At 40.8% G+C, this 17,454-nt stretch overlaps 1 protein-coding gene across 2 annotated transcripts in view; it reads left to right on the top strand.

The window, feature by feature from the left end:
- LOC146310086 (junction plakoglobin a-like) overlaps positions 1-17,454 on the top strand; it is a 146,402-nt gene that overhangs the window by 106,626 nt on the left and 22,322 nt on the right. For both annotated transcript variants that reach the window (XM_084743686.1, XM_084743687.1), the window contains exons 9-11: positions 723-842; positions 3,139-3,357; positions 16,488-16,640. In XM_084743686.1, the coding sequence (XP_084599812.1) occupies positions 723-842; positions 3,139-3,357; positions 16,488-16,640 (492 nt within the window). The remainder of the gene's footprint in view (positions 1-722; positions 843-3,138; positions 3,358-16,487; positions 16,641-17,454) is intronic.

Raw genomic sequence — 17,454 nt, 5'->3', positions numbered from 1 at the left:
TTGTCTCCACTGCATTCACGGTGAAGCGACAGGTAATTCCGTATTGTTAGTTGATCAGGTGAAGAAGTATTCACCAATGATATGATGTGCAAAAGTTGTCGTATTGTATGATAGGACTTGGGCAATGGGTGTGTTGCAAAAAAGACAAAAATAAGTAACAAAATAAAACAATCTCTGCAACATCTTCACTGTTGGTGCCAGAAGGCAGGGGACCACGCACAGAGGTTACTTGGAAAATACGGCAGCTTTGGACATAACAAGTGGACGTGTGGGCAGGGGCAGTGTTTTTGTTTGTTTAAGCCGAGTAAGACTGAAAATATAAACAGTAGCCATTTATCATTTTTTTATCTTTTAGAAAAAGCACCAGAGTGGTTTAAATGTTAAATGGCTGGGGAGTGAAGCACAACCCACGTTATCTCCTGGGCCACAACCGCCCATTTTTAAATTGTAAAAAGTTTCTTCCAGACTCCACTTCAGGTTTCACAACTCATCTTTCAGCCCTGTAAAGTTTGCAGGCCTGCGACCAGAGTATTTTCAGTGCTTCTCCTGTAAACGTGAAGAAATTTACATTTATTGGATATGAGATGGATATTTCACGATCGCTTGCATTGTTGTAAGACTGTGTTACTACTAACGCTGCTGTGTGGAGGCTGTTCTTCAGCCAGGTTATCACAGCTAGGATTTGATTCTCTCTCAGCCTGTCTCCGTCGGTCTCTCTGCAGGAGGGGTTAGACGGTCTGCTGCAGATACTGGTCACCCAGCTGGGCTCAGATGACGTCAACATGTTGACCTGCGCAACTGGCATCCTGTCAAACCTTACCTGTAATAACTCCCGCAACAAGGTAACCACGATGAGATGGCCAAATGAGCATATTTGTGATTGTGGTGGAATAATGCAGATCACATTGTGAAATTCAATGAAATAATGACTGAGGGATTCACATATAAATAATCAAATAAATGTACCAGCCGTGTCATAGTTGATACACAAATTTTCAACACGATTTTACCATAAAATAAGATACAAAATATTAATTAATTACAGGTTGTTTCACTAACGTAATTATTCATGTTGAAATGTTAGTAACAACATAATTATTACTCTTACAGTAACTTTCAAAATTAGCAAGGACTTCCATGCCAAAAATGTGCAACTTGCTATGTGAAGGCGGCCATGTTGGATTTTGTACTCAGACCGCAGGCTGCTGCCTGCAGTGCACTGACAATCCACCAGAGGGCAGGAATATTTCAACAATATTACAGTAAAATTTTACAGGGAAAAGTCAATACTGTACACAAAAAAATGATCTGCATATATGTATACTGTAAATATATTTGTGTGGAAATGTTTTATGGACAGGAGTGCGGTAGTAAATAAAGCTTTACCCCCTAATTGAATGATACAGCCTCATTTGAAAGTCAGTCTTACCTTGGCATTCTAAGCCCTAGTTACAACATTTTCACCATTTGGCTTAAGCCTTCTTTTTACTTCTTCTTCTACTAAGTGTGTAAATCTTACACCTACTCAGGAGCAGACGTTAAGTTAAAATCTAGGCTGATTGATACAGATATACAACATCCAGTCACAGATACCTTCTATTCTGTGCTGTGAGTGCTAAAAGAGATGAGTTATTCAACAGAAATGTGTGAAAAATTAAAGTAATACAGGTGGGAAATGAATAGATTCAGTCAGACAGAACATCATACATAAGTGGTATTAAATACCACTTGCAGAATTTACAAAAAGACCCAAATAATTAAGAATTTGTCACAGTAGGTATATGAAGACAAAATTTATTATGTTTCTACTCGCTCATTAGCTCTCAAAATTACACAATTTTTAACGGAGTCTGATGATATTGCGGTTACTATTGTGGTTCTGTCCATCTATTTTGTCTAAACAACCATTTATGTTCTCTGTTATTTCTCTCCAAGTCAACTGTTTCTTATTCGTTATTAGACTATGTTGGACTGCTTGACAGTCAGTGATGTGCTGGCTGTACAGCTCTGATCATTTTCTTACTTCAGTGCAGGATGAAATTGTCTTTCCTTTATCTTTGATCCTCCATAACGCTGCTGCAAATTAGACATGATTAGCTACCAATCAGCAAAACAGCAGAATATTGCTAACAGTGTATCCAGTCTTGTTGGCGTTCACATTCCTGAGCCAAAGACTGGGTGTAGTTAAGATGAGGCTTAAGTCTAGTCGGTGCAGCCAATAAAGACTGGTCTTAACTAAGACCAACTTAGCAATTAGGACCAGGTTTAATAAAGACGAGTTGGTGCAACCTACTCCTGGTAAAGTGCTCCAAAGAGCAAATTCATCCTTGACCTTACTTGTAAGCTCATATATTTTATTATCGTGGTGTTATTCCTGGTTCATTACTGTCACGTGACATGACAAACTTTCCATGTCTTAAATATTTATAGAAAGTATGTGCATGTCTGACAGATTTTGATAGTTGAATGGATCATTTTGCAGGTGATGGCTCAAATGATGAAAACTCATCAGGTGTGATCAGCCAGACATGTGCAAGTGGTTACTGTGCAAATACTTAATTTTGCTCACATGCTCAAATGTGTGCAAATTTGAAAGAATGAGAAATCTTTTGTGAACAAGATATTGGTTGTTCAGAAACTTGCACATAATGCTTTGAAGAATGTAATTAACATTTGAGAGTTTGGTCAAGGTGAATGATAAAAACTGTAAAAGCTGTCACAGTTTGATGTCTTCTTGTGTGTCTTGATTATTCCTCTGTAAACTGACAAAAAAGGGGGAAAAGTCTGGTGTATTTGTTTGTTTGTGCTTCAGTGTTTAGTTAATGAAAGATTCCACTTTCTCTGCAACTCTTCACCTCAGACGATTTGCATTCTGCACTCCTGAGGAAAATCAATTTACAAAAGCAATATATAATATTGCTATTGACTTTGCTTTCAAGCTTGGAGACAGACACACACACACACACAGTGTACACACTTGCCATTTATTTATTGATGTTTTCTCTCCCCTCTATTATGTTTTAAAAATGAATTTTTGTGTTACACTTAGTAGTTTTCATAGCGGAAATGAAGCTCTACTCCACACCTGCGCTCGAGATGAGTAATTCTATTCTGTTCTCTGAACCTACTATCCTTCAGACTCTGGTGACTCAGTACGGCGGTGTGGAGGCGTTAATCCACGCCGTGCTTCGTGCAGGGGAGAAGGAGGATGTTGCTGAGCCGGCGGTCTGCGCCCTGCGTCACCTCACCTCTCGCCACCAGGATGCCGAACTGGCCCAGAATGCCGTGAGGCTGCACTATGGTATCCCAGCTGTCGTCAAGCTGCTCGGGCAGCCGCACTACTGGCCTGTAGTAAAGGTGAGGAAAGGCTGTGGTGTACGCTGGTGAGCGTGGCATGAAATGGAAATGGTAAACAAAAGGAAAGGAAGGGGAAGGGAAGGGAAGGGAAGGGAAGGATAGGGAAAAATGAAAGGGAAGGGAAGGGAAGGAAAGGATGGGGGAAAGGAACGTTAAGGAAAGGATTAAGGAAAGGATAGGAAAGGGCAGGGGTAAAGGAAAGGAGAGGTTGGGGGGGTAAAGAAAAGGAAAGTTAAGGAAAGGGTAGGGGAAAGGAAATGAAAGGAAAGGAAAGGAAAGGGGTAAACAAAAGGAAAGGAACGTCAAGGAAAGGAAAGGACAGGGGTAAAGGAAGGAAAGGAAAGGATGGAAAGGAAAGGAAAGGAAAGGAAAGAAAAGGGGTAAAAAAAAGGAAAAGAAAGGAATGTTAGGGATAGGATTGAGGTAGGAAAGGAAAGGATAGGAAAGGACAGGGGTAATGCAAAGGAAAGGATGAGGGGGTAAAGAAAAGGAACATTAAGGAAAGGGTAGGGAAAAAGGAAATCAAAGGAAAGGATGGGGGAAAGGAAACGACAGGAAAGGAAAGGAAAGGATGCGGTAAAGGAAAAGAAAGGACCGGGAGAGGATGTTAAAAACACTGGTGTTTATATGATGTCAACTAGTGCGAGGAGGCGATGATACAGAAGACAGTACTTCAGATTTAGCGCTGCTACGCTGAGACAAAAATACAAGACATGCACACACACATACATAGAAAGAAGAGCCAAAACAGCACCCACAGACAAGTTAATACACACACCGTGACACACATCTCCCATCATGCCTCCCTCCCAAAACACTTCAGCTGTGACAACACCCGCTGGCGCACCGTGTCCCAGGAGGGAGAGACAGACAGACAGACAGATAGATAAAGGGAGAGACACTGAGAGCTCCAGAGACTGAGCTGCTTGTTTTGTTTCTCCATGAGGGAGAGAGACAGATACTGAGCGACACTAAGAGACAGCAAGAGAGAGAGACAGGACTGACAGCAAATGGGTTTCAGGCCAAGTAAAATGAGCAAAACTTAGCGTCTAAAGCCTGGAAGCGTTCCCTGGGGGTTCATTAATGTACAAAACAAAAGTGCTGGAGGAAATGAACAACTTTCTGACAATGTGGCTATTTCTGGAGCCCTGCTGCAGAGCCTGGATTGTAGCAATAGACGTTAACAGTTTTTCATTTTAATGAGTTAAGAAATTGGACAAAAATATCATAATTACATTTGCATTATGATAATTTAATTAATGTTTCTGTCGCACTCCTCAGCTGTCCATCTCACACAAGAACAATACAGTACAAAAGCTGATGATTCTTTGCTTTACCCAGCCAGGGGAGGGACAGAGTCATTATTTTGCAAGTCACAACTAAGTTTCAAGTCCTTGCACTCAAGTCCCAAGTCAAGACTGAGAAGTCCCAAGTCAAATCCCAAGTCCTAAAGTTTGGATGTAATGTGACTTCAGCAACTTCAGATGCAAATGAAGTTGAAAGTTGTTGCACTTCAGTCCATAATTTTTCGAGCCACACATTTTGCATACTGCAAATATTTTCTTGTTGACGTCCAACATTTAAGTCCCTGTAAAGGAAAAAGGGAGTTTTCTTCTGACTTCTTCGGACAAACACTGTCCGTTCCACTCCACTCCCCTGTGCTGAGTGGTTAATAACATGTTTCTGTGTTGTGACAAATGCACATTTATTGTTGCTTTGCAAGATCTTTAACAGTCATTGTTCTCTCCTGCAAACTGATTGGATGCTGTTGCTGAATTTGTTCAAACAAAGTGGATCTGGGGATTTAAGTTGTGACGTGCTGAGAATGATTAGTGTTAACGTTAATTGATTCAGGAAATTAAGGGAAATGAATGATTCATGGATTCAAACTTTTTAAATAGCAGACTTTTTAAACTGTGCTTGGGGGAAGGTATAAGGTATTCAAATCCAAGTGAAGTCACGAGTCACTGGTGTTAAAGTCTTTTTTGATTTTTTAAGTCATGTCTAACCTTTGTGTCTCTATCACAGTAGTCAAAGCAACACAGCAACAGTTTTTTTTTTACAATTGAGAAGCTAGAACTAGAACAACAACAACAAGAAAAGATACAACAAGAAAAAAAAATATAGAAATTCTGCCATAGCAGCTCTGTTAGGCTGTACTTCAACACGACTGCTTTGAACTAAATGCTCTCAATAACAGTGTTAACATACGAATTTGTAGCAGGTATAATGTTTACCATGTTCATCATCTCAGTTTAGTGTGCTAGAAATTGCTAATTAACATGAAAAACAAAGTAGAGCTGAGGCTGATGGGAATTTCTTTAGTCTTGCAGGAATTTGGTCATAAACTTAAGTATGAGACAAATCCTCTTGATGATGGTACCAGAGGAAAAGTCAGAATATCAGGCATTAGGATACATCGCCTAGGAATTGCGAGTTTTGAGCCAATCCATCAAATAGATGTTGGCGTCTAACAGGATAAGATGAGGGTGCTCACTGATATTTTGTACGTTACTGAATGATTTTATCAATGGTGGTAAATAAAGATGGAGGACACCTCTCCACTTTCTACTGCTGTACAAAACTGAAGATAAAATATGCTGGATACCAGAGGGGAACCCTAAGGGCCCTGTAGGCCTTCAGAAAAGGCCTAACATATGACTATTTTAAATGTCATACTTAAATATACTCTATTTGATCTATTTCATTTGCAACAAAATCGAGTTATCCAATCAGATTTTTTTTGTTGTTGCCTCTAGGCAGAGAAAGGTTAGCACTAGCTCACTCATTGGTTAGGACTTCATCACCAGGACGGAAGGCCTGTGTGGGCGGGACCAAAAATCATCCCCTTAGGCCTTCTCGAAGGCCAGCGATATCTTATTCGACGAGGCAGTCAAGACGGATGCTGTTGCGAGGTCTTTTGCAGTGTAGTGGAGCATCTGCAAAAGGCTGTGCTACTTTGGAGGCTGAAATTAAATTCATTCCTGAGTCTGTTAGACAACATTTTTCAGACACTTGAATCTTCCTTTTAAAGATACGCTTTGGCTTCACTTTGGGGTAGCTGTGATCCTGTCCATTTCTAATATAAGACATTGAATTTGACCTGCAGCTGTGGTCATCAGTCAACAAAGTCCAAATATAGATTTTGTGGACATTTCACAGTTATGGACATGGTTTCTTCCTGCTGTGCAGGCCTTTACAGAGCATAAATCAAAACTTGCAACCATGTGAATGAGGCAAATTGCTTTTTGATATCAGCTAATGTCGGTCATACTTCACACTGGTGGAAGAGGAAAAACAAAGAAATGCTTGTGGCTGCGTTTAATGCACCGACTAATGGCTTCACAACCACAACAGAGACTAACAAACAGCAGGGACAGCATGTAGGACACATTTAGAAAGCTGTGGTAGGCAGACTGCTTAAAGCCATCATTTATTCAACAAAGCCATTTCCATCTTTCTATTTACAGTAAGAATACATTACAAAAATGGAATAGAAGTGGCAAATTATAAAGATTTGCTGTATTGTTAAGACAAACAAGGATACTGTGGTTTATGTCTTATAGCTATTTGCTATTTGGTGGCATGTTATTCAAAATATCTCCTAGTCAAAGCACTTAAAGCATGCTGACCACAAGACTGCCACTGCTGATGACTTGCATTAGCAGTTTTTTGAGTGTGTTGGCAATGGTAAGCCTTCTGTCTGTACTCGTGCATGTTTTCTGAAAGCTTATGGGTACAGACGAGACAGAGCAGTACTTCTGGTAGTCGTGGAGGCAGTGTAGCCAGTAGTTCAAGCAAGACACAGCCACAGGACACAATGAGGACGTTTTAAAAATCCTTATGTGTTGTAAATGATGTTTGTTCTTAATTAGGCAATGAAATGAATTCTGTCCACATGTCAGGATGTATTTAATGGCTCACAGACTCTGTCTACAACACTGCCTCTGCTTTTGCCTCTTTTCAAGAGGTTCATTATTACAAGCTCCTCCAGTGTGTTTGTTGTTGGAAATGTTTTACTCTTCTTCTTCGGGGTTTACTCTGAGCAGCAGCATCTAGTGGATGTATTGCTTAACATCTATGCAAACGTAATGGAATGTATATGGAGCATGACAGTTACATTGTTAAAAGGGTATGAATCTATTTTTGTAAATGAGCCTCAAAGGAATAGTTTGCCCAAAAATGAAAAATCAGTCATTATCTACTCACCCTCGTGCCGATTGAGGGTCGGGTTTATTTTGTTCATCTGGAAAATACAGTTGGCATTTCACAGGAAGACAGTTTTGCAGAATCTCCCCAACAATGGAAGTGAATGGTGACAGTTTTCAAACATAAAAACCAACTGGAAAAAACAAAAAACAAACAAACAAAAAAATACATAAAATGCCTCTATACTGCTTGTCTGGCTTAATCCAAGTCTCGTAAAGTCCTGACCATCACACCACACATACACAGTTCAGACAGTGTGCATGTGCATGGTAACATGGTTCCAAGCTAAAGATCTACAGTGAAGTTTCAGGCTAAAACATGGTGTAAATAAAGGTTTTTGAGACAGCTTGGCACATTGGGGCTTTAGGAGACTTGGATTACACCAGACAAGCAGTATGGAGGCATTTTATGTTTTGATTTTGTTGTTTTTTTCACATTTGAAAACTGGTCACCATTCACTTCCATTGTTTGGGAGATTCTGCAACATTGATTTCCAGTGAAACTCCAGCAGTGTTTTTTTTGGACTAAAACCTGACCTTCAAACAGCATGAGGGTGAGTAGAAAATGACTGAATTTTCATTTTTGGGTGAACTATCGTTTTAAGATGTTACATACACATAGAAGTTATGTACAGAAGTTATGTAATGTTACATTAGAACTTTAACCCAGAAGACTGGAGTTTGTGTCCTATAAGAAATTTATAGTCAACAATTACTTCTTTTAAAGCATTTTTAAAAGTTACATAAATATATAAATAAATAAATTGTGTAACTTACATGCACAACATTTGTAATGTTACATAACTTTACATAACTTACATATGCTACCTGAGGTAACTTACATACCCTTACATTACATATGTGAACTTCTGTAAGTAACCTATTTATTTAAACCCAAACCATGATCTTTACTTAAACCTACCCAAGTAGTTTTGTGCCTTTATTTTCTAGTCTACACAGACATTGCGTATTTATTTTTTGCTAACTTAAACGCAGCATCATAGTTTGAAGTGTAGAGCCACTGACAAACGTGCTGCATTTGGCAAGTTGAGGGTGAGAATGTGTTGCGCACACTTTTCCTGTGCAATGAGGGCTTACTGCCAATACTTTGGGGGTGTTCACTTAAAGGTTTTCCTCCAATTAATCTGGATAAACTCTTGGCTCAGTTACAACCTGACAGCTAGTGTTTCTCTTTCCTCCGGTTGGACTTTTCTGGAGTGATGTTACTGTGTTCCCACATTTCATGACTGATTGTGACTGAAGATTTTATCATAACTGATAGTAATGATCATTAAAACTACAAAAACCACAGTGTAAACTGGATTATCATTTAGGTTGAAGGGATCCACCAGAGATTTAACGCTGCCCCTCCAGCAATAATGAATTGTCAAACTCAGTGCAGCACAGGTTGAGATATCAAACTCTGTCCCGTAGAAATTATGTTCATACAGTCGTAAGTTGTTTGCCCAATTCCATTGTCTTGACAAATAAAACCACTGGCGTGATTGAATTTTGAGTGAATGCAGTGCAATGTTTATGTATTGTACTGGAGTCACAGGGAGACGGTCAGGATGGATGTCGGGCACACAGAGCATGGGGGGAGGCAGAAATATTAGTGAAGCTCTCCGCCTCCCCTTCATTTTTTCAATTCTCACACAGGCAGAAGACTGTATGATGCTTTCAGAATGATTAATTCATTAATTAAGTTAACTTTTTAAAATGAAAAGGCTGCGGACCATTTAATTGCCAGTTAGGTTTCATGTTGTATTACAGGGAAAGTGGAGCAAGAGACTTGAAATTTTGCCCCCTTTTTGATTCAGTCTAGAAAAGATTCTGAATCAAATCAGACAAAAAGATTCCTCCCCCTAAATGTAACATGTGCATCATGTTTATTTCTAAACCGGGCTATTTATTGAGTTTTGGATACTGCATATGGATACAATCCACTTGCACTCCATTACTTGAAAGCTGAAAATCTGATGCATCAAAATTACCATTGTATTGTAGCCCTCTGAGTCAGAATCATATCAAATTGAATCGTGAGGTACCCAGAGATTCCCATACCTACAAAGCACACAACTTTAACATCAGAGACCAGTGTGAGGTTTAGGCAACAAAAGCACTTTTATTCAGGGAAGATTATTTTGTTTCTGTTACCTTAGCATGAGCCTACAGATCTACAGATATATGTACATATAGATGCTGCCGTGTTGCACTGCCATCTTTCTACAGTAGCTCAGAACAAATAAACCAAACACTGGCTCTAGAGAGGCCCTTTTGAATTTTTCACAAGTTTTTCAACCACCGTAGTTTCTCCTACACGCTTTGTAGTTTCACAAAGTCACTATAAAAATACATTTCTCCTCCAGTCAGCAATGAGCATGGACAGAATCTCTGAATAAGTACAGTAAACAGTCGAGTGAGGTCGGCTTCTCTGTAGGTCACTGCTGCAGACAGGTTGAGAAGCGAGAGAGTTTTCATCCCCAAAAGTTTGAGACATAAACTCTGAGCTTTCCTCCTGCCAGTAAAGGAGTCAACATCAGAGCAAAATCAGCGTGACTCTGCTGTTTCTTTAGCCTGAAGCTCCCGTCTGCCCCCGGCTCCTCTCCCCCCCAAAGCTCTCAGCAGCTGTATGTAACCTCTGTGCATCAGCTCCATCCCAATTCTCTCAGGGGCAAAATGCAGCTGAAGGTGAGCTGACATACATCATTAGCTGGACGTTTCTTTTTCTGATTATTCCGTCTTCTTTTTTTTTTTTTTTTTTTGAGTGTCTGTGTAGTTTAGGCCTCAGTTGCCAATGCTGGAATAGTGACTTTCCTGCAGGAGTTTCCTTCACTGATTCAGGCAATAGGAATGACCGATCTCTGAGATGACCTGTGATTGTTCAGTCTTCTCTTATGAGCCACATTTCCTAAAGCCTGACACCAGAGACAAGAGGAGGCGCAGAAGTCTAGTTTTCTCTCAGACCACTTAATTTACAACGTTCAGTATCAGAATGTTAATTTATGATGTTTTTATCATTATGTTAATAGAAAACGTAGCCCAGTCAGCAGTTAGTTGTAACATAATTTCTAGGAGACAGTTATGTCCTGACTTTTATCACCTCGCATGAGTCGAGCTACAAAAGTGCTGGATCATACACTTACCATAATGCAACTCGATGATGCATCTTTATTAAACCCTCCCAACCCAATTCTTTCGGTCTCCACACCCCTAATTTATGATAAATGGTTTATGTAATAAAGTTGTCCTCTCCAAGCCCAAACTGAGACCCTCATGGACATCATCGCAGTTGTTTTGTTTTTACGGCATGTAAACATAATGTGGTTTGTGTGTGTTTGTGTGTGCATGTGTGTGTAATTGTTCTTGGAGCTAAATCAGGCACTAGTCATTTTCTCTTAGATAACCCCTCCACCCAGTCTCTTGACACACACACACACACACACACAAACAAACACACACACAGATCCACATGCAACCCGATTTGCTCCTATTGCCCAAATTCATTCCAGTTGCATTAGGGTGCTTCACTGTGTCACTCTCTCTGTGTGTGTGTGTGTGTGTCAGTTTCAGATCTGCTGATCCAGAAGACACTAAAAGCCTCTTCACTTTCAGTCTAGCATGACTCAGATTTTGGCATTCAGATGTGCAAATTAAACTTAATGTTTTAGTTAAAATGTCAACGTTCACAGTACATCTGCTCTGTGCACTGCTGCCCCCTGCTGGGAAGGTCAGCAAAATAACAGGCAGACCTGCAGGAAATGCTATACATATTGTATCTATAGGGTGTCGATGTATGGAGCAGCTGGTATATTTTATCAGGGTAAGCTTAGCATTGTGTTTATAGCTGTTCTGAATGGAACACACTTGCGTGGGGTGACAAGCCAGGCGTCATGCAGCGTGCACAACTCAATGGTCTTTAAAATAGGAATGCTAGTGCTGACTGTCAGATCTCTGCTCCAAGGCATTCATGGTGATGCACTCGGATCTGCGCTCGAAAAGTGTTAGTAGTTGTGTGTAAACAGCCTCAGAGAGAAGTTCAAACCCTACCCACACACATTTCACCCATCCACACACACACACACACACACACACCTGGCACATCACTGCATGGAGTGGGTGTGTATGATGATTTTGGAAGATTACAGAAATTCCCCCAGAAGTCACATGTCAGAGGGAGGGATGGGAGTTTCAGCTACTGTTTGAGGATCTGACAAGCGCTTTGTTTGAAGCAAACTGATTCTTTTGCTGGCAACAAATGCTGAGAAAAGACCAAAGCCTTCAGTCCTTCTGACCACATTTGCTTGCATCTTCTCCACTTGTGTCTGACTAGTGTGTTGTGTTGCGACCATCCTGCTCTGATGTATGCGGTACGCTTGAAACTTGTGGAACTTTGATCAGATTAGCTCTTAAATTAAAGACGCACAGACTTCAAGAATAAAGCACAGAGCAAAGCACCATACAGAGTTCAAGAGCCCTACCTGCTGTTCTGCCTCTACACCTGATTTCTCATCCCGATTACATTTTCTTTCTATTTCTGTACCCCACCTTTCTCATAGATGCTTGTGTTAAATGAACATTTTAGATTAGTAATCATTGTATTGATTGGTGATGTATAAGTGACTCTCTGAGTTTAAGTTGTGAGATAGTCAGATGAGTCAGCAGACACCCAAATGAATGACTGATTGAATCACTTGTCATGAGGTCAGCAACTGTTGCTCTTTTCTTTACCTGATGGTATACAAGGTGAGGCACAGAGGTGGGAAGTGCATATACTTCATTACTTTACTTAAATTGAATTTTCAGGTATCTGTACTTGAGTATTTATTCTTCTGATAAGTGTTTGCTTTTACTCCCTACATTTTAACAGAAATATCCGTACTTTCTGCTCCTTACACTTTCAAAACAGACTTTTTACTGTAGTTTTCATGCATTTCAGGGTAATTATTGATTATTTATATTTTGCATCATAGAGCGTAACAAGTGGAAAATGATGTAAGAAATAACAACAGAAAAACAATGTAAAAGATGTAACAAGATGTATAAGATGTTAAAAAAAAGGTGAAAATGACAAAAAAGATGCAACAACATGAAAATGACCTTAAAGACATAACGGCACACAAGATATTTAAGAACAACAACAACTGCATAAAAGATACCAAGACAACAACAACGTAAATGATGTAACAAGATTAAAATTACACAAAAGACGAAAACGACTAAGATGCATCAAATATATATATATGCTGTGAAACGCAAAACAAACTGAAACAGACCAAGCGGGAGACTTGGGCTTTGTGAAAAGGGGAACGTCAATTAGTTTTTCACAGAAACAGCTGGTAGAAATGTCCCTCAGAGGGCTACTTTTTAGTTTTGTACCTGGAGTACATTTCAGAACCTGTACTTTTTCACTTTTACTTGAGTAAAGAAGTTGAATCAGTACTTATACTTTTACCAGATACTTTTTTTTTACTCAAGTATCTGTACTTCTACTTGATTAAAGAATGTGTGTACTTTTGCCACCTTCTGGCAACTCACTCTGAATCTCAATCTGAATCTTATTTATCCCACCTGCTTCACGCCTGAGAAAACTTCCTCCCCTGCAGCCCTCTCCTCAGCCCACCCTTTCGCCTACATACCGAGACCCGCCAGCAGAAGTGGTTGCACTGGTTTGCTCATCTTCCCCATATGGAGATTTTCTCTCTACCTGCTTCCGTTCTTCACTTTTTCATCTTTCTAATTTCACAGTGTCCCATACTTATCCAGTGAAATTCAACAGGTCCTCTCTTGGAATTCTTTGAGGATTTCAATGTCCCCACTTGTACTTCCCAGTGACTTCAACATCCAGAAGAAGTTAACATCTGACTTACTACTTTTACTATCTTAACTATCTTGTTTCACTCTCTCAGACCCCTAATCTACTACTGACCTCTCTGTAACTCATCTTCATGTCTCTTACCACTTCTTCACATCATACTGCCCTCCCCCACTCAACTGACCCTATCCCTCCCTGCCTATCACTCTCTTCTCTCCTCTTTCTTTGCCTCTTTATCTGCAGCTAAAAGCTCTCTCTTTCACCCTCCTTCTCCTGAGTGACTTTGCTAACTACTTTGTAAGAAGATAGATGACATATGTCTCTCATTCCCCCACCCACCTGCTGACAGCACCTGTCTTATATCCACCTCTTCATGTCCTATTCTAACTTCCTTTTCACCCCTCTCTCCCATTGAGGTACTTATCCTTGTTACCTCCCACAGTCCAACCACCTGTCTGCTTGACCTTTTCCTCATTTTCTTCAGTCTGTATCTGTCCTCCACACCGCTCAAGCAGCCTCCTTCTCCTTTGTTGTAAATCCTGCTGGACAGTTCATCAGCATTTGACACCACTTCTCCACCTTCCAAGATCTGGGAGTCAAAGGCTCTGCGTTCTTCCTGTTCACATCTAGCCTCAAGGACCACACTCACACACTTGTGTGTGTCTTAACCCAGTGGCTTCACTACCCAGAGTCCCTCAGGGCTCTGTTCTGGGTCCCCTTCACTTTTCTTTCTTTTTTTCTACCACAGTTATGCAGATGACGCTAAACTTATTCTGTGTTTTCCCAGGAGCTGCTCTGTCTGCAAGCGAAGGCATCTTTCATCATCATTGAGAACTCTGTGGTGTCCCTGGCTTGGACAGCTGTCCTTTGCTCTGTGAGGTTGATGCACTTGGGACATATGCACTTATATGTACTTATGCACTTTTACGCTGCCTTGGACAAAAGCAGGTTATAAGTTATACAGTTATAACTGTGACGATCTTTTAACTTTTTCAGGGCGAAATATTAATTTGTCCAGTTTTTTTGGTTTATATCACCAGCTAAACTACTATCAACCTCAACTGTGCTTTCTGCTTGGTGCTATCCATTGCAAAGACATACTAATGAGCTAAACAAAAATGATTCATCTCAGTATGTTGGCATTGTCATTGTGAGCAGGCTAGCATGCTGATATTAGCATTTAGCTCAAACCACAGCTGTGGCTGTAAGTCCCTATACGTACAACCTCACAGAGCTTCTCTGCCCTGTTGGTTCCAACAGAAAACGTAAATCTAAAAGAAAAAAAAACTCACTGTGGCTCACTGATGTGTTTTTAATAGTTTTTTGGACAACAATGGAGCTCTATGGCACAGGGGAAGAAGATATTCAAGGCTTTGAATACACATGCAATACCTGTCTCATTTGAACACACACTCTGTTACTCACACACACATGCAAACACACACACACACACACACACACACACACACACACAGACACACTTCTCTCTCTCTCAGTCGGACAGCCCTGCCAACTCAGGCAGATTATATTAATGAACTGAGGTATTGGAGTTTAATGATGTGGAATGGAGAAATGGACAATGTGACTTTATAAGGAAGCTTTACAGAGCCGGAGTGGGTGAGGGAGAGAGAGGGAGGAGGGGAGGGAAGAGGGATGGGGGAGAGAGAAGCACTAGAGCAAACAGGAAAGTTGTGCTACTTCTAAATGTTTAAAATGTTCTCACATATATCATAAAACTGTAGCATTGCATTTTCTGCCCACTGGCTGTCAATGTATCTGATTTAAATCTAAACCAGACTTGCTCAGTGCCAGCACTGGATATCTTTTGTCTTCTTCTTTTTGTTTTTTTAACTGATTTATGCGCTGAACTATAATGACACCATTACTGTAGTGGCAGAATGGGAATAAACACATTTGCACTGACAGTTGAAACAGAGATGTCTCGGTTGATCACGGTCTGCAGATGATCTGATTTTATGCTGCACACGCAGTGGAAGAGAAAGCAGCTTACCATGCTAAGAAGTCGGCGGTATGCAGCCTGTCGCCTGCAGCCCTTCATCTAACAGCTCACTGTGGCTGCTCCTGACTGTTCCATTACTCCCTGCAATATTTCAAACCGATCCGCTGCCAACAAATGCCGTCTCGTACTCTAGACGCACGTCTGATTAACAATAATGGCAAACCTAAGCTGACTGGCAAAAGCATTGTGTCTCCTGTGACTACCTCGTGATTAAAGCGAACTCGTGTATCTGTGCTTACATGCTTTTAATGTGAAGATGCAGCACTTTTTTCCAGGGTTTTCACCACAGACAACCAGTGATCCAGTCTGCTGGCCATATTGGAAGCTTGGGATGGATGTTTCCTACAGGCCACCTGTTGACAGTGTGTAGTAAATATCCTGTTGCGTTTATTTGTGTGTCGCAGGTCTGGCCCACTGGTTCTAGCCTGTAAGAACAGGTCTTAAAAGGTCTTAAATGTCATGTTCTGGCACAAGTTTAAGTAAAATAGTGGCTAATTAGCACTAAACAAAGCAAAAAGTGTTTTGAGCTGGACACACAATGTCAGCTGCGACACTTCAGTGGCAGCACTGTACTGGTTGGTGTCAGGATGTGAAACTTTTTCAAAAAACTTTACACAAACATCTCCTTGCCATGATTTCTGCATTTCCCTGAATTTGTGATGTGTTTACATTTTTGGGGAACTTTCCCAGCATGCTTTTCACTGATGCTGTTCCCTCTGAACACCTGCAGGGTTACCGACTATGCATGTCGTGCTTTAAAAATAAAGTCAGAGTGCTTTGCTGGTATAGCAGAGAGACGGCACTGAGTCCTCGTGGATGTCCGGATGCAGGCAGTCGGCCCAGCTGTCTCCTCAGCAGTGAGCGAGCGCTCCATCCATGGAAAACTGTTAGATCTCTTTCCTCTCATCCCTGTGGTTTCCTTTGATATGAAGCATCACACACTGGTTGGTAAACATGAGGGCAGAGCATGCACTTTGCTGAAGTTCCAAACAGTAACTGGCACTGCCATTTGGAGGCACCGCATGTAAAGTTTTCTTTAAAGCTGACCCAAATAGAGACCAGTCTTTGATCTCTGTCCTCTCCTCAGGCTACGGTTGGTCTGATCCGGAACCTGGCGCTGTGCCCGGCCAATCAGGCGCCGCTCAGGGAGGCGGGCGCTATTCCACGATTGGTCAACCTGCTTCTGAAGGCTCACCAGGACACACAGAGACACGCGTCGTCTGCACAGCAGACATACCAGGTCTGGACAACACACACACTTACAACATTAAATCTTCATGTGCAACTGACCCCTTATCACTGTCTAAAGTGACAGTTCCCAAAATCAAAAATACATCTCTGTACTCTTACTCTCTTACTTGTAGGGGTGTTTATCCATTTAGATATTTTTGGAGATATCAGCTGTAGAGATATCTGCCTTCTCTTCAACATAATGGCTACGGCACTCAGCTTGTGGTGCTCGAAGCCCCTAAACAACACATTTGATAAACTCAACAGCAGTGTTTCCTTACAGAAATCATGTCGGAAGGGTACATGTACTAATGGATGAGAGGGTCATGCTTGTGACCGTGTGGGATGTCAACATTAATGGCATCGTCCTCGGCTGAGCTGTAATGTTAGCACTGAGCTAGCTAGAAATGGTTGGTGGGGTTTAGTTTGGTAGAAAGAAAGTAGTTCCTGCACTAAACTGCTCACAATAAGATCTATGGATTATCTTGAGTAAGCAGGTCATGATTTTTGGAAAGAGATGCTGCTGTTGACTTTTTCAAATATATTTTCTGTTAGCTTAGAAAATAATTATTCACTAATCTTAAGACAAACACAAACAAACCAGCCAACCGAGGCAGCAATAAACCAAACAACCCCCATGTTCTATGAGATGCTGGTTTGTTTTATAATGATGGTTTCCAGTCAGAAAAGGCTGCTGTGTAACAAATCATCTGTCTAGAGCTGTAAGCTTTGATATTACAAGAGGGTGAGCCATAAAAATGTCTGAGCTTTGGCAAAATTAAGAAATATTCCCTAAATTAATTCTATACTACTCCTATTATACT

This window comes from Lutjanus erythropterus, chromosome 19 (assembly GCF_056507025.1).
Source record: "Lutjanus erythropterus isolate fLutEry1 chromosome 19, fLutEry1.hap2, whole genome shotgun sequence".
NCBI lineage: Eukaryota > Metazoa > Chordata > Actinopteri > Lutjaniformes > Lutjanidae > Lutjanus > Lutjanus erythropterus.
The sequence above is the reverse complement of the archived record's forward strand: the minus strand, read 5'-3'. Positions and strand labels throughout refer to the sequence as shown.